Raw genomic sequence first — 26,607 nt, 5'->3', positions numbered from 1 at the left:
TATATATATATATATATATTAATATATAATTTTACAATAAACTGGAGCAGCAGAGAGGGACATGGATTTTGAATTGTATTTTCTATATACATATATTTCTCTACATTAGGATTTTATTTACTTTGTAAATTATCATTATTTGTTTTTATTCTAAACCATGCTATGACTTTGTTCTGAAAGAAAAATAAAAAAATATAATAAATTATTATTTTTGTTGAAAACAGACTCATGAAGATATTTAGTCATAGTCCTTATAAACATTAAAAAAAAAAATGAAATAATACCAAATTAAAGAAATGTATCTCAGTACAGATTTAAGGGTTCTTGTATGCTGAAATGAAAGAAAAACTCCATTTAATATGAAATTATTTATTCAGCATATAAAACATCTGAAAATGGCACAAAATATTCCAAGTATATAAAACCCTATATAATTAAAAAAAAACAACAGTAAACGCTGACTGAATGAACAATGACAATAATTAATATATAATATAATGTATGTTGACATTTTCAGAAATGGATCTTCATAATAAAACACAAACATTAAGTGCAAATATTTAAAGTCAAAGAAAACAATTTTACAGCCACCAAGAACAAAACAAACATATCTGAAACTCAAGAAGTTTCATGGAATAAAATATGTAATTTAGTTTATTACAGGAACATTTATTTATAATTGGGAACTTTTTTATATATACATTTGATGTCAGATGAATTTTTGACAATAAAACTTTAAAGATTAAAGTTTAAATATCTATTTTTTCAGCTATACTTATCCAGCAGTAGACTTCCAGTGAATTATTAGGATTTATTATTAAATTACAGTCCTGTAAACTAAAGTTTTACAAAAAAAAAGTCTAAACTAAAGGTCTTCTTACAAGCTTCAACCAAATCTTCAGATCTTCCTTAGAAGTTGCACAGCTACAACAGTGACAGTAAGTTTAAAAAAATATATCATTTATAATTATAATTTGGCATTAAAAAAGTAAATAATGGCACTCAACAGAAGTTTCACTGAAACAACCAAACAGGAATTAAAAATGATTATATACTATTTTAATTATTTATTTTTACATCCTGATGTGATTTCTAGTGATTTTGTTCTGATTTATTTTCTTCCTCAATATATTTTTTTATTTATTTTTAAGATGCTGAGTGTTTCAGAGCTTAATATGCAGATTATATGGAAAGTAATCTCTCCTGGCCTCCTCAACTCCAGGCTTAAACAGTGACAAAAGTTCAAATAAATACATTTTTTTAAAAGAGTAAAAAAATGAAAAAATAGGGGGAAAATGTCTGTAAAGTGTGAATTATATGTCTGGGTTTTATTTTTAGTGGGAAAAAAATTAGAAGATTGTTGTGAAAGAAAATAAATAATAGCAAAAATAAATTTTATATATATATATATATTCTTTATGTCTGGGTTTTATTTTTAGTGGAACCTTTTTTAGTGCCAATGTTTCCTTTTTTCTTAATTCTTAATGCCAAATTTTATTTACATGCCAAATCTGTCCGTCCACTGTTTTGAGTGCCAAGATAAAAACCTTTCATGTTCTCTCATAAAACTTGTTTATATTATGCATTTGCATGAGGAGAAAATGCAGCTTCCCGTCACCTTTACTGTGCAAACATAGTGATGAAAGTTCAGTTGGTTCTAATTAATGTGTGAGATTCCTTTGAAGGCACACACAAGAAGTTAAACCTCCACAGTCAGAAGATTTAAATGCTACATGATGCGACCTGGGGCCTTCTCATCATTATAATATCACAATGTTCAAAAAGACATTTCTTATATTACAGCTGAGAAAAAAAATGACTAACTCCCTCTGGTGCGCTGGCTCACAGCGCCCCCCGGTGGCCACACTGGCTCAGTGCTCCTCGTTTCTCCTGCTCCTCCTCCTCACTCTGCACCTCCTCGACCTCCAGCGGCTCTGAGGATCTGAATCAAAGTGCACTAAAAGCCTGTCCAACACGGGTAATTAAGCCGTCGCCACGGGGACGGCAGCTCGTTAATTAAAAATAAAAACCCAGCCAGTGTCTGTAGTCGGAATAATTAAAAATACTAAAGAGAGGAGGGGCGCACAATATGCTGCAACACGTCCCAGGAGTCTAACAGCTCTGATAGCATTATCACACACACACTAACTCTCCATCAGCTGGTTAAAGGGCCAGTGTTGGGTCTTTAAGTAGGGCTGTCTGGTTTACTTAGCCACACTCAGTTTATTACTACAGTCATGAACATTATTCACTGCTTTAATCTGCCATCACACAGACTTCAACAACATCTTCTCCACCAGAATCCATTGACAAAACAAGAAATTTTCCCTGTTAGAACTCAGGAGGAACTGCTGGTTGACCATAACCAGGTCACAAGAATAAAATGTTGTCATTCTATGCTTCTGCAAATCACAAATCACAGATGGATCTTGATGTTTCAGAACGCTCTGTCAGGACCCCTTGGCGTCACTTTTTGATGCACTGGGTTGCAGTTTTAAACACGTGGTTAAAGTTGTGAATTCTAAACAAAAACTACCTGGTCAGGTTCAGGAAAAGTTTGTGGTTTGGGTTCAAATAAGCACGTTTGTTACGTACACGGATGATTTGTCCTGTTTAAGTTGTGAATTTCAAACAAAAACTACTTGGTCAGGTTTAGGAAAAGATGGTGGTTTGGATTCGAATAAGCACGTTTGTTACGTAACTTTAGTTTCTTTTTCCAACAAAGAGTGCAGAGAGCTCTTACTGTCGCCATCTAACGGAGGCTCAGACGGCTTTAGATTGGAGTTAGCAGAAAGCTTCATGCTGAAGGACGCCAAATATGTTTAATGTCAGAAACGCCAATGCCATCTGTCGCAATGTTGCATTTTATTCTTGCAACTTAGCCAGACTAACTTGTAAATGTGCATGAAGTCTGTAACTTCTCTTTTCAATTTCAAAGGGGGGGCACAAAATGCATTTAAATAAAACGTCAACCAATCAGAGCCAGTAGACATGTGACGCACTGATTGACACATGTGCTTTGTCTGTTTCCAAGGAAGAAAATCATGTCGTTCTGGTCACAAACTTTGTCAAATTTCAGGTGAACAGTCTCTAAAACAGTTTGATCCGAGTTCCCCTTTAACAGATATAAAACAGTCTGATGCCCCTCTCTCTTAAGTTCAGCTGTGACTGTCAGAGGTGTGTGAGCTGTGCAGGACTCATAGAGCCACACACACACAGGGGTGTTTGAGGCAGACGGGGAGGATCCCCTTGTTGATCTGGTGGAACTCGACCAGCTGCAGCAGGTCGATGAACAGAGTCAGACCGTCGTCCATGGTGAAGTACTTCCTGCCGCCCTCCTCACACTGCACACAGTAAACACACCAGTCAGGACGCACCATAAAGACGTGTGTGTGTTTTAAAGGCCCCCTATTGTGAAAAATGTGTTTTTTTCTGGCCTATACATATGTTTTTCAGTCATCCTTCAGCCAACCAGACCTGTGCATGTGGAAAGCTGAAGCCCCTGCATTGTTCCCCCCTCCTCCTTGGTCTGCTGGCCCTCCTACGGGCCGTTTCAATTTGCCACTCGTTGGTGTGTAGATTCGGTTGTCATTAGTGTAAATCGGTGAATAATTACTCCCAAAGCAGTCAATCAAGGCTTTAACCGCTCCCACCTGCCTCTGCTTCCAGTCCGTCTCAGACGCCATTGCAACTCAGCTAGAGCTGTCAAAGCTTAGACTGAGACGCCAAATGTTCTGTTGTTGGCTGCAACAACGAGCACAAAAGTCTATTTTCCCTCCCACCAAAGGAGGATAGAAGGAATCAATGGCTTTATGACAACCAGATTCCTGCAGCAGCTAATGCTAACACGTTAGTCTGTGCTAACCATTTTGCCCTTGACTGCTTCACCAACACAACACGGGTCAGTTCAACGCCGGATTTCCCTCGAAACTGATTCTTGTGGTTGGAGCCAGACCCACTATACGTGACCAAGCTACAGCAAATGTGCCACCAGTTTGTCCTTTGCTACTTTGTGATATTACGTACAGTAAAGAATGTGCAGTTAGCGTTACCTTGGTCTGCTAGCATGTCTCACCGTGCTAACGTGTGCTATCGGCTTGTTAGCTTCACTGTTATAACTTTTACCATTACTTCTAATTCTTCTATTATATGGACCTTTGCTGATTAATCTGCTGCCTTGTGTGGTTAGAAAGAGAAAGGGACATGGTATCTAATTATTGGTGTTTAACCTGTTACCGTGTCAGCAGTTCTGTGTGACATACGGCTGTCTGTCTGGCAGTGGTGGAAGAAGTATTCAGATCCCTTACTTAAGTAAAAGTACTAATTAAACACTGTTGTTAGCTCCTCCGGACCACGATGACAACATGTAAATAAACAAAATAAACAAAACAAACATGTTTGTTGAGTTGTGAAATATTCCGCTGCTCTTTTCTTTTTCTGTCTCTTTCTTTGGTCACTTTCATGTAACAAACCGTGACGTTCAGACAGGGTGGGTTTGATTTGTGTCAGCTGACGGCCCCGGAGGGCGGGGACACACCAAGTGATGAATAAAGTTCAGTTTAAAAAAAAAAAACATTTCTTCCTCCTGATTGTAAATAAAAGATAAACATAGACTTTATGTATATAAGTATAATAAGATCTATTGTTGCTCACAGTAAATTAATACAGTTTAATAATAGTAAAAATTTAATAAAAATCACTAAAAGTAACTAGATAACTAAACAATACAGGTTTCTTGTATTTCTTGTATTATTTATTTATTATTTCTAATCAAATATGTTATATCATTATTATTATTATTATTATTATTATTATTATTATTATTATTATTATTATTATACTATTCTATTTTATTTTTAAAGATTATTATTATTATTATTATTATTATTGTTATTGTTATTATCATTATTATTATTATTATTATTATTAATAATCATAATAATAATAATAATAATAATAATAATAAATTAATAATTGGAGCTCCTCTTCTGGAGAAATAAAAAAAATAAAATCAATTAATTTCTAAATTAAAAACTGGAGCTCTTCTCCTTAAAGAAATTTTAAAAATAAAATAAATTATTTAATTAAGTAAAACTGGAGCTCCTCTTCTGAAAATAATAATAATAATAATAATAATAATACATTAATTAATTAATAAAAAACTGGAGCTCCAATTCGGAAAAAATAAATAAATAATAAATTAAAAGCCGGGGTTCCTCTTCTTAAAATAAATAAATTACTGAATTCATTCATTATAAACTGTAGCTCCTCTTCTGAAAAAAAATGAATAAATAAATAAATGCAGGATGAATAAAAATGTCTCATCTGTTTCTGAGCTGCACATTTTCTCTGTGACCCATAAACTGCTAACACGCTAACACGTTAGTCTGTGCTAACCATTTTGCCCTTGACTGCTTCACCAACACAACACGGGTCAGTTCAACGCCGGATTTCCCTCGAAACTGATTCTTGTGGTTGGAGCCAGACCCACTATACGTGACCAAGCTACAGCAAATGTGCCACCAGTTTGTCCTTTGCTACTTTGTGATATTACGTACAGTAAAGAATGTGCAGTTAGCGTTACCTTGGTCTGCTAGCATGTCTCACCATGCTAACGTGTGCTATCGGCTTGTTAGCTTCACTGTTATAACTTTTACCATTACTTCTAATTCTTCTATTATATGGACCTTTGCTGATTAATCTGCTGCCTTGTGTGGTTAGAAAGAGAAAGGGACATGGTATCTAATTATTGGTGTTTAACCTGTTACCGTGTCAGCAGTTCTGTGTGACATACGGCTGTCTGTCTGGCAGTGGTGGAAGAAGTATTCAGATCCCTTACTTAAGTAAAAGTACTAATTAAACACTGTGAATTTACTCCACTACAAGTAAAAGCCCTGCATTCAAAACTGACTGAAGTAAAAGTACAAAAGTATCAGAATGAAAATGTACTTAAAGTATCAAAAGTAAAAGTACTCGTTATGCAGAATGGACCCACTCAGATTGTTTTATATGTTCTAAATATATTATAAGATTATTTATATTGATGCATTTATATAAGTAGCATTTTACTGTTGTCCAGATAGGACTATTTTTTTTTTTGAAAAATCTTTTTTATTGACATTTGGCAGATTCTGTAAGTGTACACAATAACTCCCCCCTTCCCCCCACCCCACCCCATTGTCCCATATCCTCTAAGAAAAAGGGAGAATACAACAGAGAAAGTACTGCAATAAGGAAAAAACTAATTTTAACTACTTAATACACTGTTATATTGTATAAATGTGTAATCATATTAAATATATGGTATTTTTTCATGTTGAATCTGAAAAGTAACTAAAGCTGTCAGATAAATGTAGTGGAGTAAAAAGTACAATATTTGCCTCTAAATGTAGTGGAGTAAAAGTATAAAGTTACATAAAATGGAAATACTTAAGTAAAGTACAAGTACCTCAAAATTGTACTTAAGTACAGTACTTGAGTAAATGTACTTAGTTACTTCCCACCACTGCTGTCTGGTCTGTGGAATGTGAAAACAGAAGCTACTCACAGGGATCACCAGGTAGTGTTTGGTCTTCAGCTTGTAGCACAGCGACAGGACGAAGCACTGAGCGTGCTGCTGGCTCTCACGGATCAGAAACATCCTGCAGAAGCAATTCAGATTACAGTTTATTAACACATTTTCACATGGAAACATGCTGTAACTAACTGATTAGTATGTAATTATATAGTTATAATATAATATAATATAACAACAGCCTGCCAGCAGGTTTTCAAAACCCCCCAAATTACCCAAATTAGTATAGCCAGAAACTGTAAAAACAGAAATGATTGATACATTTTTACATTTCTGACGGTTCCTTTTTTTGTGAGCAACTTTTCATTTTATTGCATTTTTATGCATTTTATTAATGCATGTTGAAAGAAACACCCACACAGGATAAATTAATTAAAATGTGCAATAAAACTGATATGTGCAATACAATTAATATGTGCAAGACACACTATCAACCTCACCTATAACTTTGTAGCATTTTCAGTTGTCATTTATTCATTTTTATATATTTATTTATTACATAACACATCCTTGTTTTTCCTCAGTGTTCTACCACATTTTTTTATGTTTTACTCATAATGTTTGTTTTATTGTTTGTTTATTTACCTTAAGCAGTGGCACTCTCAATTTCGTTGTATAGTTGACTATATAATGACAATAAAGGCTATTTGATTTGAAAAGAACATGCATACTTATTGAGATATATTACATTATGCAAAACATTTAAGCAAGCATGCAATAATCTACATTTCTGACAGTTCTTGAATGAATCACGTGTGAAGAACGACTCCAACAGAAAAAAATAATATATATATATATATATATATATATATATATATATATATATATATATATATATATATATATATATATATATATATATATATATATATATATATATATATATATATAATATAAGGTTGAACATAGCAATATTTCATCAAGCCAAAAATATTGCGTTTGCATTAACCAGATCCTGTAAAAAACAATAAATTCTGCGCTCTTTAGTGCAACTATGAAGATATGAACGATTCTGCTGAGATGAACAGACACGTGACAAAAAATCTGTGAATTTTGGACAGACCTGCAGGCTGTTTACACAGAGCAAAGAGGAGAGGTCAAGAGAGGTTGCAAAAATATTAATTTGTCAGTATGTAAAGCATGTGGAGCATGCAACACATGATTATGTTTTTAATTATATATGAAATTATAACTTATTCTGCATAAAACACATTTGAGTTCTCCATTCTTCATGGTTGTGCTGAATCCACAGAGCTGCAGGACTTTTTTTATTTTATTTTATTTTTTCCCCACATAAAGCACTCGCATGACAAACCACAGAAAAGGGGAAAAATAAACAAATAGCATAGCATGCAGACAAGGAATGCAACAAAATAAATTAAAATTAAAGATTTTTAAAAAATAATAATAATAATAATAAATAAATACAAATAATAATAATTAAATTAAATCAAATTAATAAAATAAAATAAAATGAAAAATAGTCAGTTACCACTGTGTTACCTATACATCTTTCATTTACTGTCAGTCATTCAGTCATTTGTACAGATATATAGGGCCGTACAGTTTACATGGTGAAAAGAAATAGGAAAAAAAGAAAGAAAAGAGACCAAGGGAGTGAAGACTAACCAGCCACAAACTCTATAACGAGCTATATAAGAGCTGCAGGACTTATAGATTATTTATATTACTGTGATTTTGAAAAGCCATAAATGCATCCTTGAGGAAAAAGTTTTTCTGCAGTTCAGGTGCACTCACCCGTCCACCAGGCCCTGCTTCTCGATCAGCCTCTGCGCCTCCTTCCTGGACACGCCTCCATGGAACCAGGGCTGGGACTGGTGGACGGCTGCAGACACAGACATGATACAGACAGTGAGCAGGCAGGCAGAGAGAGTTCAGGATCAGGATCAGGATCAGGATCAGGACCCTGTCTGTCCCCTCTCATGTGGACTTACAGGAGGGTCTGGCTCCAGAGTTCAGGTTGGGCAGACTGCAGCGCAGGGCTTCTCTCCGCTGCAGCACAAAGAGACACGAGATCAGAGTTTATCTGCTTCACTTTCTCTGCTTAAAGAAAACAAACTGGTTTATATCAACATGATGTTATCTCTGCAGGTTGTCTTGTAACAGCATTGTTATTTTGGAATATCCTTTCACTAAAATGTTGAATCTAGATTTTAATGCAATTTTCAATATCAATATTTAAGAATTTTAAATTATATTAATTACACTACAGCACAATATATATATAGAGTACATTTATACAACATATTGTTTGTACTTGTTACACATATTCATACTGTAAATGTCTAACATACTTCTATCTAACCCATATTCTCTCCCTCCTCCTCCCTCTCCTCCCTCTCTCCCCCTCCTCCCTCTCTCCCCCTCCTCACCCTCCAGGCCTGCCCCTCCTCCCTCTCGGCGCTCTGGGCCTCCGTTGGGTTCTGGATGACTCGTCCTCCGGCGTTCCCGGTGAAGTCCATGGCCACCAGACTCGCCTCAGACCTCGACTGTTCTCAGAGAAACAAACATCAGAACGTGAGACGACAGAATCTTTAATCTCTCTCTTTAATCTCTGATCTGGTCATGTGACGTGTCGGAGCGTCTCACTTTTCCATCTGAGAGTTTGTTTCCTTCCAGGCTGCGAGGCGCCGACTTGGATAGCTGGTAGTTACACTGGAGCTGCTTCCCGTACTGAACACACACATAAAACAAAGGAGTTACTGAAGAAGGTGGAGAAGATTTCTTTTACTCTTTAGATAAAGTCAGAAAGGAGAAGACAGAAACCTTAAAGAGTCTGAAGGCTGACGTCCAACAGGTCCGTGTCTGTTCGCTCTCAGCACACAGGATCTTCAGGTCCTGAGCTCGGACCGGGTTCCTGGAGGGCTGCGCACACACACACATACAAGAGGTTTATTACAACAAATCCAAAATCCCAGATGATTCACATTCTAAACTTAAAAAAAAAAAATCTAAATAAATCACCTGAGCATCACTTTTTACTGAATAGAGATGGGCAAAACTGAACTTTGAAGCGATATTTAAGCTCTTTTCTGACAAGATATCAGGATATGGGTGGTCTAGTTTCTCACTGCAGCATTAAGACTGAGCCTCTAAAATACAAAAAGTGGTGGACCATAACCTACGGTGGCCCTGAGAGCTCACAGCGTTGTAACTTAAGAAAACACATGCAAATACACAAAACACAAGGAAATTGAGAAAACATCTTCATCAGTTTGATCAGTTTGATCAGATTTAGAAAACGCTGCAAAGACCACAACACAACAGAAGTGTTTCCAGAGGACACTTTAAAGTGATGCACATGTCTGGACACGCATGTGATATTATCACAGATAAGATAATGATAATGATATTTGCATGTTATACAGTGATATATAAGCGTTATAGCTATAAGCCCACTAGCTCGTATCAATCACATTACAGTTAAATAAATCAAATAAATGAATGATACAAGTTTTAATTGGTCTCTCTCAACGAAACCAAGTTGGTCTTGGTCTTGCTAGCCCGCTATCTATCGCCGGCTAACGTTAGCCGGCGATAGATAGAGAGCTACACTATCGGTTGCCGGGTAACATTAGCATGCTATAATCAGCTGCTTACCTTAGCATGCTATCGATCGCCGGCTAACGATAGCACGCTATGATCAGCCGCTAACGTTAAAATGCGAAATTATCATAATATTGAAACAAGGTGATAATATCACAAGCGTGTCCAGACGTGTGCAGCAATTTAAAGTGTCCTCTGGAAACACTTCTGTTGTGTTGTTGTCTTTGCAGCGCTTTTTCTAAATGCTGCACTTGTGTTGTCAAATTGATGAGGATGATGAAAATGTTTTCTCAATTTGCTTGCATTTTGTGTATTTGCAAGTGTTTTCTTAAGTTGCAGCTGCATATTCAGCATCACATTTACGTGCTGCCGAGCCTGTAAACTCGTCAGGTGTCGCGTGCTGCACCCGGAGCAACGACGTGTAACGACGTACAAACTGGAACTGGATGTTTTGTGATTTCTGCGATGACATAAATCTGTGCTGCAGCAGGCGGCAGGTGTGCATGATCTCACTGGATGTCCCCTCAAGTTATACAAAGTCTGAGGTCCTCGATCAATGTCAGAGCAGCAGAACCTGCAGCCACGTACAGCTCAACGACACCACTCAATGATTTACAGTCACACACACAGAGCCTGAGGTTGGAGAGTTCTCTGTGTTCCTGACATGATGTTCTGTCTCTGTGAGAACTTGTTCCTAGGGTTGTCAAAAGTATCGATACTCGAGAAAGTATCGATACTAAAACGTTGTATCCCCCCCCGTGCACAGCATACAGCCTCAAAACATTGTTATAATTGTTTATTGTATTTATTCAATTTTTGCACTACCTCATACCTGAAGCTTGTTATCATAGTTGCAGTTTCTTTTTACTCAACTGCTTTTTTATTATAAATATTTAACCTGTGGTTCTGTTCATTTTTACATGCTGCATTTTTCTTGTTGATGAAAAATATTTCTGATAAATTTGGGGTCTTTGTTTTTATCCTTGTGGTATCGAAAATGGTATCATATCAAGTTGAAAATCTTAGTATCGTGACAACCCTACTTGTTCCTGTGCTGCAGCTTGGATGAAGCGTTACCTTGATGCAGAAGGTGAAGTCTGTAGGCGCTCCGTACAGTTTGCGGCTGTTCACCACCGTGTAAACGTTCAGATCGTCCAGATCGGCCACGTACTGCAGGTGTCGAGGCTCCTGGAAGCAGAACACACAGACACAGACATGTTTAGAGGACATAGAGTGACAGAGGGGCTGGTGTTTCTGGTGTTTATGTCTCCTGGTGCAGGAGTCTGGCTGTCTGACCTTGGACGAGCCTTTGGTGGAGCAGTAGAGTCCGGAGCGGCGCAGGAAGAAGTAGACCTTCTTCCAGGCTTTACGGCTCGACTCTTTGACCTGCAGGAAGCCCTGGATCTCTGGACACGCCCCCGACTGCAGCAGGTTCTGACACACAGAGGGACAATATCATTGAATTTCAGGTTCAGGTTCTTTATTCTCATGTGTACAACAGTTACAGCGAAACAGTCACTAGCAAATAAACTCTTAGTTAAACCCTTTATTAGGCAAAAAAACATATTTGGTAACTTTATTGTCATTGTATTAAAAAAGTATCTAACTAAATTAACATGTGCTTCTCACATATAAGGTGCTTTAAAAAAGACATTCAGACATTACGCATATGTAATAAATAGTCTAAAAAGATAATAAATAGTTTAAAGGTAAAAGATAAAGTGGTGATGAATGCAAATGATGTGTTATTGTCTATTTAGGGTTGCTGTGGGAAAGAGACTATAATAATATAATAATGACTCAATTGACCTCGATTTAAAAATGAAACATTTTGCAAAAAGTCTTGTAATATCCTCTAATAACACTTCAGGGTTGACATTTTCAATTTCCAGGAGTGCCCTATAAAGGGTTAAGTAAAGTTACGTTTGTAAAACTGAATTAAAATCAGATATCAAATTTTGCTAAAATTTCTCATGAAATAAATCATCTTTTAAAAATTACTTTTGATCCCCCCTCATTACCCTCAATGTGAAGTTACAGAAATCATTAAAAAAACTCCCTGCACTTTCAGACTATCTGAATGAATACGGTTAAATGGCACTTTAACCATTCTACCGTCTGCCAATGAGTGTTTGGTGACTGAGGCTCCTGTTTTTCAGTCGTTTTACCTGAATGAGCTCTGATGATGTCATCCCTTTGCTGACATCAGCGCTGTCAGAAATCATGGACTCTGGGAAGAAGAGCTGAGAGAGAGAGAGAGAGAGAGAGAGAGAGAGAGAGAGAGAGAGAAGGTGGTTATTAACCGGTTAAAGACGCTGCTCCTGCTGCGATCTTGTGATGTTCAGTTCATCAGATCCTGATTGTTGGTTTTCTGGTCATGCAGATGATGAAACACACCCTGCAGGACACGCTCGTTTGTTTAAATATGTATTCAGAGGAAACATAATAACTTGAGTGCGCAAATAAATCCTTATGTAAACTGTCATGTCATGCAAAGTGAGACACGCGTGCAAAAAAACCAACAGATCAAATGTTCTCCTGAGCTCAGAGAGAAAAGTATGCAAATGACAGCAGAGATCACTTGTTGACCCATGTTTCGCTTTTTTCTATCTTTTTTTTTCCGTCTATTTTTATATATATTTAAGAACAATAGGAGAAGAAGAAGAAGAAGAAGAAGAAGAAGAAAAAGAAGAAGAAGAATTATGTGTTGTATCATTATTATTATTATTATACAGGATTTTTTTGATTTTCTGACCAAAATGTGATGTTTATATAAATAATTAGTATTTTAGAAAAGCAGATTAATTGTTGAATGAACAATCAGTTTGGCCTAAAATGATTTGTTGTCTCATTATTATTATATTAAATTTACTTTTAATCTGGGTTTTGACAATGTACCATATAAGCAGCATTAATACATATGTACACACTTGATTTTTTTCCATCTCCTAAAAGAAGATAATTAAAGAGAATTAAATATATGTAAATATTAGTTGCTCCTGTTTGCATTAATCACATGACATGTCTGAAGTGTAAACTAGTTTTATGCCTTGAATCAGTAATTAAATTCCCCTGTGGCCTGGTGGAGGCAGTGTGGGCTCACTGACACAGACCTCAGGGGGAGGGTCAACCAAACCCGTTCTGGATGTGACCTGTCACTTTGTTTAGTTACCGCGGCGACAGAGAGAAATTATCTCATAGAATACCTGAGGCAGTAAGTCGACGTGTCTGCACCAGCACGCAACCTGTCAATCATTAAGTTCCTCCCTGTCGTCTAAAGCTGCTAGTGAGTTAACCCCGTGTGTGCTGCGTACCACCGGCTTCCTGAAGAACTCGTACTTGGCGTAGTTTTTGCAGAAGACGAGTCTCGTGTCTCCTTTGAGAGACCAGGTGGCCTGAACATCCAGCACGACCTCGTGGTCCTCCAGACATCTCTCTGAGGGGGCAGGAGAACGTGTTAGAGCCGGTTTATTTCACATTTATTGATTCTTATTCATATATAATAAAGCAGAGTGGTACCCAGGCCCAGCGTGGGGTGCAGCTCCAGCAGAGCCCAGTTCTCCTGGTCGCTGCAGTGAGCTGTCTGCACCAACAGGTGGCACACGTCTCTGGCTGTCGCTGCCCGGGAAACCCACACGGAGCGGCTGTGGCTGTCCTCTCCATACACCTTGATCAGCTGAGAGCAGGGAGGAATAAAGATACGACAATACTAATAATGTCAGAATTTTACTTCAAATCCTACTTCTACCACACAATTTATTTTCTGCAACATATATAAAGTAGTACAGTTATTTTTAGTATGTATACTTGTTTGTTGTACAGTTGTTTTTGGATAGTTTGTTTTCAATATTCTTATGTACCGCTCAATATTTTGTATGAGGTGGTTGGTGTTTTAAGTTTTGCTGCTGCTGTAACACAGTCACACAGTTTGGGATCAATAAAGTCTATCTATCTATCCATCCATGTATCCATCCATCCATCTATCCATCTATCCATCCATCTATCAGCCATCCATCCATCTATCCATCCATCTATCAGCCATCCATCCATCTATCCATCCATCTATCATCCATCCATCTATCAGCCATCCATCCATCCATCAATCCATCCATCCATCCATCCATCATCAATCCATCTATCATCCATCTATCAGCCATCCATCCATCCATCCATCCATCATCCATCCATCTATCCATTCATCCATCCATCTATCAGCCATCCATCCATCCATCAATCAATCCATCCATCCATCCATCCATCAGCCATCCATCCATCCATCCATCCATCAATCCATCCATCCATCCATCCATCCATCCATCAGCCATTCATCCATCCATCAATCCATCCATCCATCCATCCATCCATCATCAATCCATCCATCCATCCATCCATCCATCCATCAGCCATCCATCCATCCATCAATCCATCCATCCATCCATCATCAATCCATCCATCCATCCATCCATCCATCAGCCATCCATCCATCCATCAATCCATCCATCCATCCATCCATCATCAATCCATCCATCATCCATCCATCATCCATCCATCTATCCATTCATCCATCCATCTACCCATCTATCATCCATCCATCCATCCATCCACCTATCCTTTCTTTACATATTAGTTTTCATTCAGTTTGGCATCACCACTGGATTCTAGTTGCTTTCACACACACAAACCACAAAAAGTTGCACTTAAAAATTTGAATTTTAAAGGTATTTTACCCATGTTTTTGTTTGTTTTGTGGGGGGTTTTTAATTGGTGCAGCGAGAGCGTTGCAACCATAATGTCAGACACTTATTGACACTTATAATAACATAATAATTAACAATCTCAGCCTGTCAAAGGCAAAAACAAGCACACTTAGTGGACACACATTCAGGGCTGAACCACTATTAAAATGTTTACCAAACAGGTTTAATTTCAGTAACTGAGTTGACAACAGGCTTTATTTCCTCAGCTGGCACTTCATCAACACGGTTGACTAAAAAACAAGAAGCCAGACAGAAGCCAAGAATCTGTCAGACACTCGTCACATATTTAATGAAGCTGGTTTTAAAACAGACGATCCAAAATATTCAGACTAATTTTAGAGACAGAGAGGCGACATCACAACACGTGTGTGTGTGTGTGTGTGTGTGTGTGTGTGTGTGTGTGTGTGTGTGTGTGTGTGTGTGTGTGTGTGTGTGTGTGTGTGTGTGAGGTGACTCAGGGGTCAGGGTGTTCATGACGTCTGACTCGTCGTCTGGATTCAGAGAAAACGAACCGGTCTGACCAGGAACAGAAACCTGCGTCTGTCAGTCAACGAGTCCCGACTGGTCCAACGAGCGTGTGTGTGTGTGTGTGTGTGTGTGTGTGTATGACATCAGACGGACAAATAATAATGCGAGAGTATCGACCAGGAGAACATTCCTGAAGCTCAATATCCGTCAGGCCACTCTGACTTTATCTCAGGGTCACAAACTCACTCTGTCGGTTTATTTAATCTGAAACACTTAACCTGCTGATCCTTAACACACTGATTCTATCACTCACTTTTTGTTTTCTGACCTATAAACCCACTTTTTTTTTTATTGTGCAGAGCTGAAGTTAGAGTTTGAACCTCAAAGTCGCTCTTTGATAATTAATGATGACTTAAATGATAATTTTTCTCACATATTGAGCAAAATTTTGATTCTCAAATGTCAGAATTCTTGTTTTTTTCATCATTTGTGATTATAAATGATCTATATATATCTTCAGGTTATTAGACTGGTCAGATAAAACAAACTGTTCCAGATAGATCACGTTTGGGTTGTGAAAACATTTTAAACAGACATTTTTTTTGTACTAAACAATAAGTTGATTTATCAGGTAAATAACTGGCAGAAGAACTGCTCACTTGAACTGCTACAACTTGAAGAGTTGCAGGACAAATTATATATCAAAACGTGCGGTTTGATTGGGATCGGTGTGCTATTGCTTTTCTCTACAGAATACGAATTCTTCGCGACGTAAGTCGCGAAAAACTGCCCAAAATTTTGCATTGAAATGAATGGGACGGCCGACAAAAAATGAGCGAAAAAGAACAATAATTGTAGATTTTTAAACGTCTACTTCTCCGGCATAATTTCACCTAGAGACTCCATTTAAACTTTAAACAGTAGACACAAGTCTTGTGTATCGGTGTATTAATCCACGTTTCGATAGGTCATATAGTTTTTTATCAATCCCTGTTCAATGACCATGATCATTTTTGGAGAAATTCTGAGATTATAATGGGTGTGTATTGCACGGAATGTTCGTGTCACAGTGTGTGACATCATCGCCAGAGTGTAGAGGGAGAGAAGAAATTGTCAAAAAATAAATTTGAAAACTGCGCTCCAGGCCGCAAATTCCACTCTACAGAAATAAAGATCTGTGCTCTGTATCAGCTGATACCAAAACTTCTGGTGTTGGTTTGATATCAGGACTGAACAAGTCAGACGGTGCATGTTTATTTAAATCAAACCTAATGAAATTACTCCAACACAGTTTAAAGTTTGTTTAAGTTGTTGTGGTTTGTGGTTTTGTGATGGGAAAATGTAAAGTGAAGAGCAGAGAGATTCTGGTGTTGGTGAGGAAGAGACACTGTGTGAGCATCACGGGTCACTGAGAAACCTGCAGCCAGGTGAAACTGAGCACACACAGACACACACAGACACACACACACACACACACACACACACACACACACACACACACACACACACACACACACACCTCTGTGACTCTGCAGCTCAGAGTTTACAAAGTTGAGCTCCTGCTAATTTGTTTTCCCACAGGGAGTGAATTCTTTATTTGGCTCTTTGCAAATATTCGCTTCCTGCTCACTTCCGGAACATGAGTTAGAGTTACCCCTGAATTAATGTGGACCCTCCTGGACAGAAAGTCTTTGTTTCTTGCATTATTTTAATGCAATAGCTTCAATGCTTGTTTAGATGTTTTTGTTAACAATGCAACTAAGTAAAATTAAAATAGCTTTATGTGTAAAAAGTAACATTTGGTCTCTGGTATTTCTATGCATATGGGACATGATACAGGTTTGGTGTGTATTCATGAGTGCATGAAATAAAAAGTGGGATGTTAGAAACGGCCCTGCTAGCTGCTACATATTTACATTTATATTTAGTCATTTAGCACATATAGAGTAGAAACATTGTTGTAAATGCGACACATGTACACATGAATATATACTTTTTTTAAAGTATCTACAATCAGATTTTCAACCCAAAAGCTGCACAAATAAAACAACAGGGAAGAAAAAATAATTGTGTGTGTTGGTTTGAGTCCAGATTGTTTTTCTTTTGATCTTTTAAAATACGAATCACGTAAAAGATTATCACGATATTTCAGAGTATGTTTGCAATAACGATATTGTTGATGATATTAAAAAATACTGAAAAATATATTGAAATTATTTTTTAGTCTGAATAAATAAATAAAAATCGTACAACAAAATAAAAATCAATCATAAATCTGAATGTAGTGTAAATTGCAAATCTTAACTGACTCTTGAGTATTAGCAAAGAATAAAAATAACCATCTCTGGGGTCCAGGAAGTGTAGATATACTTTCAGTAGCTTGGAATGTGACATTAGCGCAGCTCTTAAGACTCTGGAGCCGCCACAGTCTAGGTCATTAATGGGAAACCCTTACGCCACTACAACAAGAAGTAGGAATGTTGCCAATATCATGATATGTATATGATGTCATGTCATATATATATGATATTTTTTTTTCCCATTAAAAAAATATACCAGTATAATCGTGAACGATACGATATGGCAAACCCCTAGTATCACGTGTCTTTTTTTATTGTTCTATTAAGTTGTAGTTGCTTTGGTTTTCCCTCCTGTAGTTCTTCGGTTTTCTCAGAGAATAATCACTGATTCACAAAAACACAAAGCAGCCCCACAGCTGGACAGATCTGTCAAACACATTCAGCTGCAGAAACAACCAAAGCACACACACACACACACACACACACACACACACACACAGTATTGTGATGTCGCCTCTCTGTCTCTAAAATTAGTCTGAATATTTTGGATTGTCTGTTTTAAAACCAGCTTCATTTAATATGACGAGTGTCTGTCAGCTGACAGATTCTTGGCTTCTGTCTGGCTTCTTGTTTTCAGTCAACCGTGTTGATACAGTGTCAGCTGAGGAAATAAAGCCTGTTGTCAACTCAGTTACTGAAATTTAACCTCTTTGGTAAACATTTTAATTAGGGATGCACGATTTTATCGGTATTGGCCGATATTGCCTTGAAAATGAACTACTAATTGGACATTGGCCAACACGCCGATATCGGCCGATATAATAAAGTGATTAAATAATGGGGTGCACACAGAAACACACAGAGACACAGACACACACACGTTACAGAGTCAAAATAAGACATTGAACTCTTCTGTCAGTCAGAAGGACTCTCTGCTCTGTCAGCAGACAGGTTGAGACATTCAGAGGATCCAGCAGCTGATCCAGCTGTCAGAGCTCAGCCTCAGACAGCTGGTACGTGTCCTAACAGACACATGTACGTGCCGTTACTCCACGTTTATCTGACTGACAATAAATCCATGAAAAGCCAACAATGTGGAGACTTTATAACAAATATGAAAAGTCATTTCCTCCCAGCTGGTCACTGCAGCTTATTAAACGTCTCTCAGACGTCTGTAAGAAACATCTGTGAGGGACTATTTTCAGTGGCGGATTAACACACATTTGGCAACACACACAATGCTTGTTAGTAGGATGTTTTGGTCTTTTTGTGGGATTTGTTGACACAGAAAAATACTAAATATTTCTATACAAACAATACAAAAATAATCCCTCTCAATCAGAATCCTGTATTTTCTCTTTTCTTATTATTTTTACTGTTTTCCGTATGTTTCTGGGTGTTAGCTCTTGGTAAATGATGCAAAAAATAACAGACAGATTGCAGAAAAACCCCAAGCCTGTAATCTTTCCATATTCTGTAAAAAGTGAATCCAATGCAGAAGTGCCTTAAACCTGCATTCTTTCTTACGTCCAGCAGGGGGCGACTCCACAAGTTAATAAGAAAATGAGTCTACTTCTCGCTTGATTTGTTCACAGTAAATATTCTCATACTGAGTTTATGGTCTCAATCGTTAGTTTCAAGTCTTCTTCAATACAACATGATGTTCATTTAGTAAATTATGGTTCAATTTAGAGACGAAAAAAAGACGATAAAACGGGAGGATTTAGGTCGGAGCAACTATTGTTATTTCATAGGTTTTCAGTCAATAAAAAATAACTGCAACATTTTGGTTGCCTAAAAGACTCAGCTGTCTTTTTTTTTCGAAGTAAGTAAAGTTTTTTTAAGCCTGTTATTCAGCAGCTAAAATTAGCATCTCATTGAATATCACAGACACTGTGAATTAGAGATGAAGCATCAAAAGTGCCTCCTGATCACTCAAATTCAAAGTTTTGTAAAAGGTCTGTCGTGTGTGTGACGGACATAAAATAAAGTCAGTGAAGTTTCCTGATTAAACTAAGAGTTGAGTAGATTTGTCCCTATCTCGTCTCTGACTCACGTGTTTGTTGGTGGTCGGGGTTGGGAGAGAGCTGATGAGGACCGGAGACTTGGAGGGGGTGCAGAGCTCCGGGAACGGGTTGGGGATGGACGGGACGGAGGAGGAGAAGGAGGCCACGCCCCTCGACCTGCAGACAGAGTCAGAAATTAACAAAAATACATATAAAAACAGGTCATAAACATAAAACAGGTCAGAACCAGAAAACGAAACTGACCAAGACATGCGAATAAAGTAAAAGTTTGCTCATATTCTAGATTTTCGTTTCTTCAAAACCAGCAGCAAAAGCATAACAAGTATAGTTTGTATATGAAAACAAGATAATCAAGATAAAATGACAATTTTTCTTTATGTTTTGTCATAATGATACTCGTGTTATGAATCCAGCGCACTTTTTTTTTTCCAAATTAGTGTGAGTGTGACACAATTTAACTATTCATTCATTTAACTGTAAGCTAGGCTCAGAGACATGAAATATAAAACCATTTCATTGTGAAACTCTGTTATTATATATCATGTCCCAAACAAAGACAGAAATGTGATACAAAAAACAGAAAACTCGCTTTCTTGTGTCACCTTTCCAAAGCAAAGCAAGCATTGTGTTTTATCACCAGAGAAACAAGCCATTTACTAGATAATAGTGAGTAATTATGGTGTTTTTTACATTTATCTGGCAGCTCTACTGTTGACATAATGACATCATCACATGAAGGAAACACGCTGAGTTTGTCTTCAGGGCAGCGAGACAGACAGAGATACCAGCAGTCACACTTTAGCACTTCTCCACAGAAACTTCCTCCACAATAAGTCGAGTCACTGAGAGTCAATAAGTCGAGTCACTGAGAGTCAATGAGTCGAGTCACTGAGCGCCCTGCCCACAGTGAGTCACGCTGCTCCACGTGCTGCTGTTACCTGTTCAGGTTGATGGTGATGAGCTGTAACCACACACTGTATAAATAATGGACATAGTGACGTCACCCGTTGGTTTGTGGCACATTTGAGGCATCGAGTACATTTTTAATGAACAAAATGTTTTAAAAAACTGTCATTAAGTGAAAATACAGTGAAAAGGTCAAAGTTATGACACCAAACCGCTAAACGTCCTTTTATATAGTATATATATATATATATATACTTTATTGACACGTTGCCGTGGATACGCATTGTTCTGCTTCTCTCCTGGTTACAGCTCCCCTTGTTAGTGACCTGTCAATCAAAGGCAGCCACGCCCCAAATCATATGATTCTTTATCTTCTATTTTCTTCTAAATTGGGCCATTATTAGAACTATTGACATCCAAAGTTCATACACTTTTTGAGTGGTCAAATTCAAGCACTTTTCAAGGACTTTCAAGGTCAATTTTCAAGCTTTTCCAGTACCTAACAACGGTTGTAAGTTGCATGTTTTAGATGAGTACTTACATGCTAAAAGGGGGAGATTTCACTCAATCATAGCGATGGTTTCACACTTTTAACAACCAAAAGTACAGTTTGCTAATCTTAATATTCAATTCATTATTTTTTTCATTGAACATGTGATTATCTATAGTCAGATTGCACGAGAAATACAGTAAGAATTTCGAGCATTTTCAAGCACTTTATCCAAAATCCAAGCACTTTTCAAACCTTGAAAATACAACATTAAAATCTAAGCATTTTCAAGGATTTCCAGCACCCATACGAACCCTGAACATCAGATTGTCTTGAAGAAGATTTGTACTAGTGATTGAGACCATAGTGTAATAAATCAAGTGAGAAGTTTTCTCATTTTGTTTTGAAATTGAAATGAATGGACCCAAATGCTTCTGCAGCCGCTGTCAGCATCCCCTGCTGGTCGTACCTGTTCAGGGTGATGGTGATTGGCTGTTACCTGTTCAGGGTGATGGTGATTGGCTGTGAGCGGCGGACGGACGGCGACTCGGCCACCAGAGGAGCCAGAGTCAGAGTGGAGCTGCCCAGCAGAGTCTCAGACGGCTCCGTCAGCTCCGAGGCCTCAAACACTTCAGTCCATGGACCGGCCACCTCCATCATGGTACCTGACGGGGACAGGCACACGTTTAACCAGCTGAGCTGCAGCTCTGCACAAACACACAAACACTGCCTTTACCTTCATTTACACAGAGGAGACACACTGACAGCTCAGTGTGCTTCATTATGCCAAAAATTAGAATCACGTTTATTTTTTGCTCAATATTAAAAAAAAGATTATTTAACATGATTACTCATTGACTTTAATAAATAAATAAATAAACAAATAAATAAATAAACGTTATTAGTTGATTTTCCTGAACTTTAATATAATTAATCAGAAAATAAAATAAAAATACAATAGGGACCTCGCAGGTCGTTGCCTGCTCGGGCCCCTAATTAAATAAATGTGGAAAAATAAATTAAATTAATAATACATTTTACAGAAACATATACATTTCAATAAATAATTACTAAAAAATAAAAAATAAGTTAATGTTGTACTTCACAACCAACTGAAAAAATAAATAAATATTTTATATATATTTTAAAAAATAGATCAAATAAAACACATCCCTAACCCCTAATGATAATGTTAATAAGAGTAATTTTATGATTGTTAAAAAAAAAAAGTGATGACAAAAAATTGTGTTTTCTGAATTCTTCTCATCTGGTATTACTCTTAAAGTTTGTGATGAGATTAAATATATCAGCAATCATTAAAAAGAAACTAAACCCTCTGGGTGAGTTGTTCTCCTGCGCCAACAATCACCAACTCTTAATTCCCCTTCTGTGGACTTTGAATGAAGCATTTTATGAGACTGTAAAATGTCTGTTTTTGTCAGTGGAGTCTGGCATAAATGGAGAGTCACACAGCAGCTGTTTCTAGTCCAACACAATGATTTTACTCTTTAACAAAAAGCTCAACCTCTGGTCTAGGGATCCTTTATTTTACTCACTGTTGTAATTATTAATAAGCAGAAGCAGCATACACCTTCGAGCCTGTTAATGATTGATGTGCTTCTGTTAATGTTAGCTCCACTCATCTGAAGAAACATATTTATCTCTTTACAACCTGCTGCTAATGAGTCACCATGACATGTGCACCGAGCAAAACGGTTTCACCAAGACCAGCTCAAAATCCACAAAAGCAGCTTCAAAAATGAAGAAAATATGGCATTATTGCATAATTTGGCAGTATTTTTGTGTCCTTAATGAACTCATTATTATTGCTTATATATCAAATGTTCATAAATTAAAAGCCTGCAACATATAACAAGAATATAAACTGCATTTTTATATCAACAGCTGACAAATCCACAAAACTTAACCCTCGTTTTGCTTATAGACAGAAGAATAAACACAGACAAAATAATAATATTAAGTGCAAGATCAAAAACACTTAATGTACAATCCTTTAGTAGTTTATTGTCATGTGGTAGAATGAAAGCAGACACGCTTTGCTTTTGTCATTCAGGGTGTTGTTATTATGAAGTGTGTGTGTGTGTGCGTGTGCATGTAATATTTCTCTGGCTCTGTTCCACATGTTTTCAGTCTATTTTCAGGAGTGAAGGTGTGACTTCTGCGTAATTTTTCTTGCATCGTTGTTTGTTGACGTGTGTGTTATTGTTATTAATCATTAATGTGACTGCAGTTACACGAACAGCCGGCTCTACCTGTGTATTTACAGGCCTCACTAATGCAAATACTGGCTTCAGAGAGTCAAATGTCTCCCAGTCCTGCTGCAGAAGCTCCCGGAGACACTGTTGTAACATTATTGACTTATTATTACCGTGCAGCTCCTGCAGGTTCACACACACACACACACACACACACGCACAGCAGCAGGTGGAAAACATCACCTGTTTACAACAATAAAACTCTGCATGCATGAAGGAGTTAGTGGTTTAAAAAATCTCCTCAGCAGCTGTGGATCAAATTTAAAAAGTGTGTGTTAACAGAAAAGAGTCGCCACGACACAAGCTTCTGTGCACAAGAGAATGAAAAGGAGTCTATTAAAACCTGCAGCCTGTTTCCTCGAGCTCAGATGAGACAGAAATTAAAAGGTTTATGTTCAACATGTTGGAAGTATTTTCTAGAGCAAGAATGACTTATTGGTAAGGCCAATTTAAGCCGAATATTGATATGTAAATAAATAGATACAAGCATATAAAAACCTATTTTTACAGAATTTAAAACGTAAAAAGTGATGCTTCAGGTAATTAAAAAATGGTGTCATAGCTGTTTTATTATTATTATTTATTTAAAAGTTCAGGATCTGACTGATACTCATACACAAATGTATATTAAGTTTATTAAGTTTTTATTTTATTTATTAAAAGGTCAGCAATTGGCTGATACTAAACATACACTAATGTTTATTTAGCTATTTATTTTTATTTATTCTTTTTTTAAATGGTCAGCATTTGACTGATGTTGAACATGAATAATATATTATTAATTAATTTATTATTTTTTTCTATGTGAATGTCAAGAACTGGTTAACAATCTAATAATTGTATAACAATGTTAAATATTCTGTAATAAAGTTATTTGCTTAAAAAAGCAGCCTTCTGCAAAATCTACATAGAAAGTAATTTTTATACCAGCTCAAAACCTTTTTATTATTGGCCACCATATCAGGTATCAGTAATGTATTCCGCTTTAAAATAGGTCCAAAAATTCCCACATCTGTCTGGCTCTATAAAATATCAGAAATTGTGAATAATGGCCATCACAAGCGTAAGTTTGTTTGACACAAAAATATGAAAATCATAAGTTTAATGAAATTCTTCTGGCACATGTTGCTGCTTATATGCAGTAGTGGAAAAAAGTACTCTGCTCTTAAACTTTAATTTAAAAAAAAAATAGCAATAAAAACTGTCACAATTAAATTTGTGTCATTAAAACGTTTTCTGAAGTAAAAAGTACATAAATATGAGCATCAAAATATTCTAAAAGTACCAAAAGAAAAAGTACTCATGATACAGAATGGCCCATTTCAGAATAATTTATAGTATATCATTGGATTATTGATTTTGGATTATTGATGCATTAATTTGTAGGCCTACATCACTTTTACCTAGAAGAGCTTGAAAGGCTAAATTTAATTTCTTTTTATTTATTTATTTTAAGTATATCGGGGACTATAGCCTACTTATACTTATCTACCTATAAAGTCTTATTTTCATAATAAAATCAGAATTTTTTTGGTTTATATTTTGTCTAGAAAATACAGTATTTGAGTAAATGTACTTCGTTACTTTCCACCACTGCTAACCTGTAAACAAACGTTGGACCAGACTAACTCCTGGTACTTCTAGAAGCCTAGAATCGAAGCTGACGCAGATGTAGTTTTAGCGGCAAAACCTAATTCTGAAAATGAAGGAAATTCCCTCTCTGTCCTCATTTAAAGCTCCGAGGACATAAAGACACTTTTACTATGTTGAAACCAACACAAAGAAATATTCGGCTAACTTCGGCTACACCATTTCTTTTTATGACCTTTATATTGGCGGTTAAAAGCAGCCCTGCACCTGTTGGAGCTCACCGGAGCGGACAGAACCTACCTGTAAATGTAGCGCGGTTCGGTAGCAGGGTTCAGCTGTCCGCCATCCCCAGACTGTGATGCTCTACAGGGTTCGTGTTTGTCCTCAGTGTGTGGAAACACAAACAGGATGCCGTGCCGTGCCAGGACTACCGGAGACAAACAACATGATCTGAGCAGACCGGGTCGGAGGGCGGGGTCTGGCCGTCAGGTGTGCTCGGTAAGCCCGCCCCTCCCTCCCCGAGACCGCGGGGCAGCGGGTTCACGGTGAAGAAAGGTACCAGGTACAACTACTACAGCTGCATCTCAATCCATTACAATATGATGTAAAAGCCCATTTCCAGTAGTTCAAGTCAACAACATTTCCATATCGTCACACTGGTAAAATAATCGCCTACGTCAATTTTTGTCTTTTTTGTTTTTTGATGCCTAAATCATCTCCTCATGACGCTGGACACCTCTGGTAAAATCACCTACATCCTCAGTTGATCAGATCATGTGATTTTACCCCTTTAAGATAATGGCCTATGTCAAGCAGATTTATTATGCCTAAGTCAAAATAAAATGTGACTTAGGCAATTTTTTTAACATGCCTTTGTGACTTAAGCAAGATATGGTAACACTTTATTTTGAAGGTGTCTACATAAGAGTGACATGGGCGTGCCATAAACATGACATGGGATGTGTCATGAACATTAATGACACTTTGAAGTGACATTAATGCTCATGATACTTGTCATGTCATGTTTCTGACAGGCTTGTGTGACTCTGTATAATGTGTTTTTTGTTTTGTTGTTATTTTGTTGTTTGTGATAATGCTGAACATGCATTATTTTTTTATTTATTTATTTTCTCCATGTGTATTTCTAGATTTATATTATTTATATATATATATATATATATATATATATATATATATATATATATAATATTTAATTGCAGCCCTATTATTGTATGCATGGATTGTGCTTTAAATAACCTTAATTATTATTATTATTATGCATGAATTTGAGAAGATGTGTCATCTTATTCTATTATTATAGGGCATTTCTAACATGTGGTCAGGGATGAATATTGGCATTCCAGGCAAATAATTTACTTTTTTTTCTCTGTTCCTGTCAAATAATCTATAAAAAAGTATATTTCTGTAATACAAAACACTTTACACATACATGTCATATATATGATGCACATCTATATTCCTGTTTTAATAATCAGTTATATTTTATTGAAACTGAGCATTAAAACATATAAACAGCTGTTTGTCTCCACCTGCTGGTTGAGGATCTGAGTGAAACTGTGACTCACCTGTTTTTCTTTGGTTTCTCTGACCTGAGTAAAGTTTAACCACAAGTTCAGCCTCGGTTAAATATT

The 26,607-nt window shown here is 36.9% G+C and overlaps 1 protein-coding gene across 1 annotated transcript; it reads right to left on the bottom strand.

The window, feature by feature from the left end:
- Window positions 1-359: 359 nt before the first annotated feature.
- On the bottom strand, window positions 360-25,775 carry grb7 (growth factor receptor bound protein 7). The gene is made up of 15 exons (XM_059325385.1): window positions 25,256-25,775; window positions 21,589-21,754; window positions 19,723-19,849; window positions 13,661-13,817; window positions 13,456-13,577; window positions 12,310-12,384; window positions 11,438-11,575; window positions 11,219-11,329; window positions 9,362-9,460; window positions 9,185-9,268; window positions 8,968-9,084; window positions 8,530-8,587; window positions 8,333-8,420; window positions 6,548-6,641; window positions 360-3,344 (listed from the first exon to the last, which is right to left on the bottom strand). The coding sequence occupies exons 2-15, from the start codon at window positions 21,747-21,749 to the stop codon at window positions 3,198-3,200; spliced, it is 1,578 nt and encodes a 525-aa protein (XP_059181368.1). The 5' UTR covers window positions 21,750-21,754; window positions 25,256-25,775; the 3' UTR covers window positions 360-3,197.
- Window positions 25,776-26,607: the final 832 nt, after the last annotated feature.

Source organism: Centropristis striata, chromosome 21 (genome assembly GCF_030273125.1).
Source record: "Centropristis striata isolate RG_2023a ecotype Rhode Island chromosome 21, C.striata_1.0, whole genome shotgun sequence".
Taxonomy (NCBI): Eukaryota; Metazoa; Chordata; class Actinopteri; order Perciformes; family Serranidae; genus Centropristis; species Centropristis striata.
The sequence above is the reverse complement of the archived record's forward strand: the minus strand, read 5'-3'. Positions and strand labels throughout refer to the sequence as shown.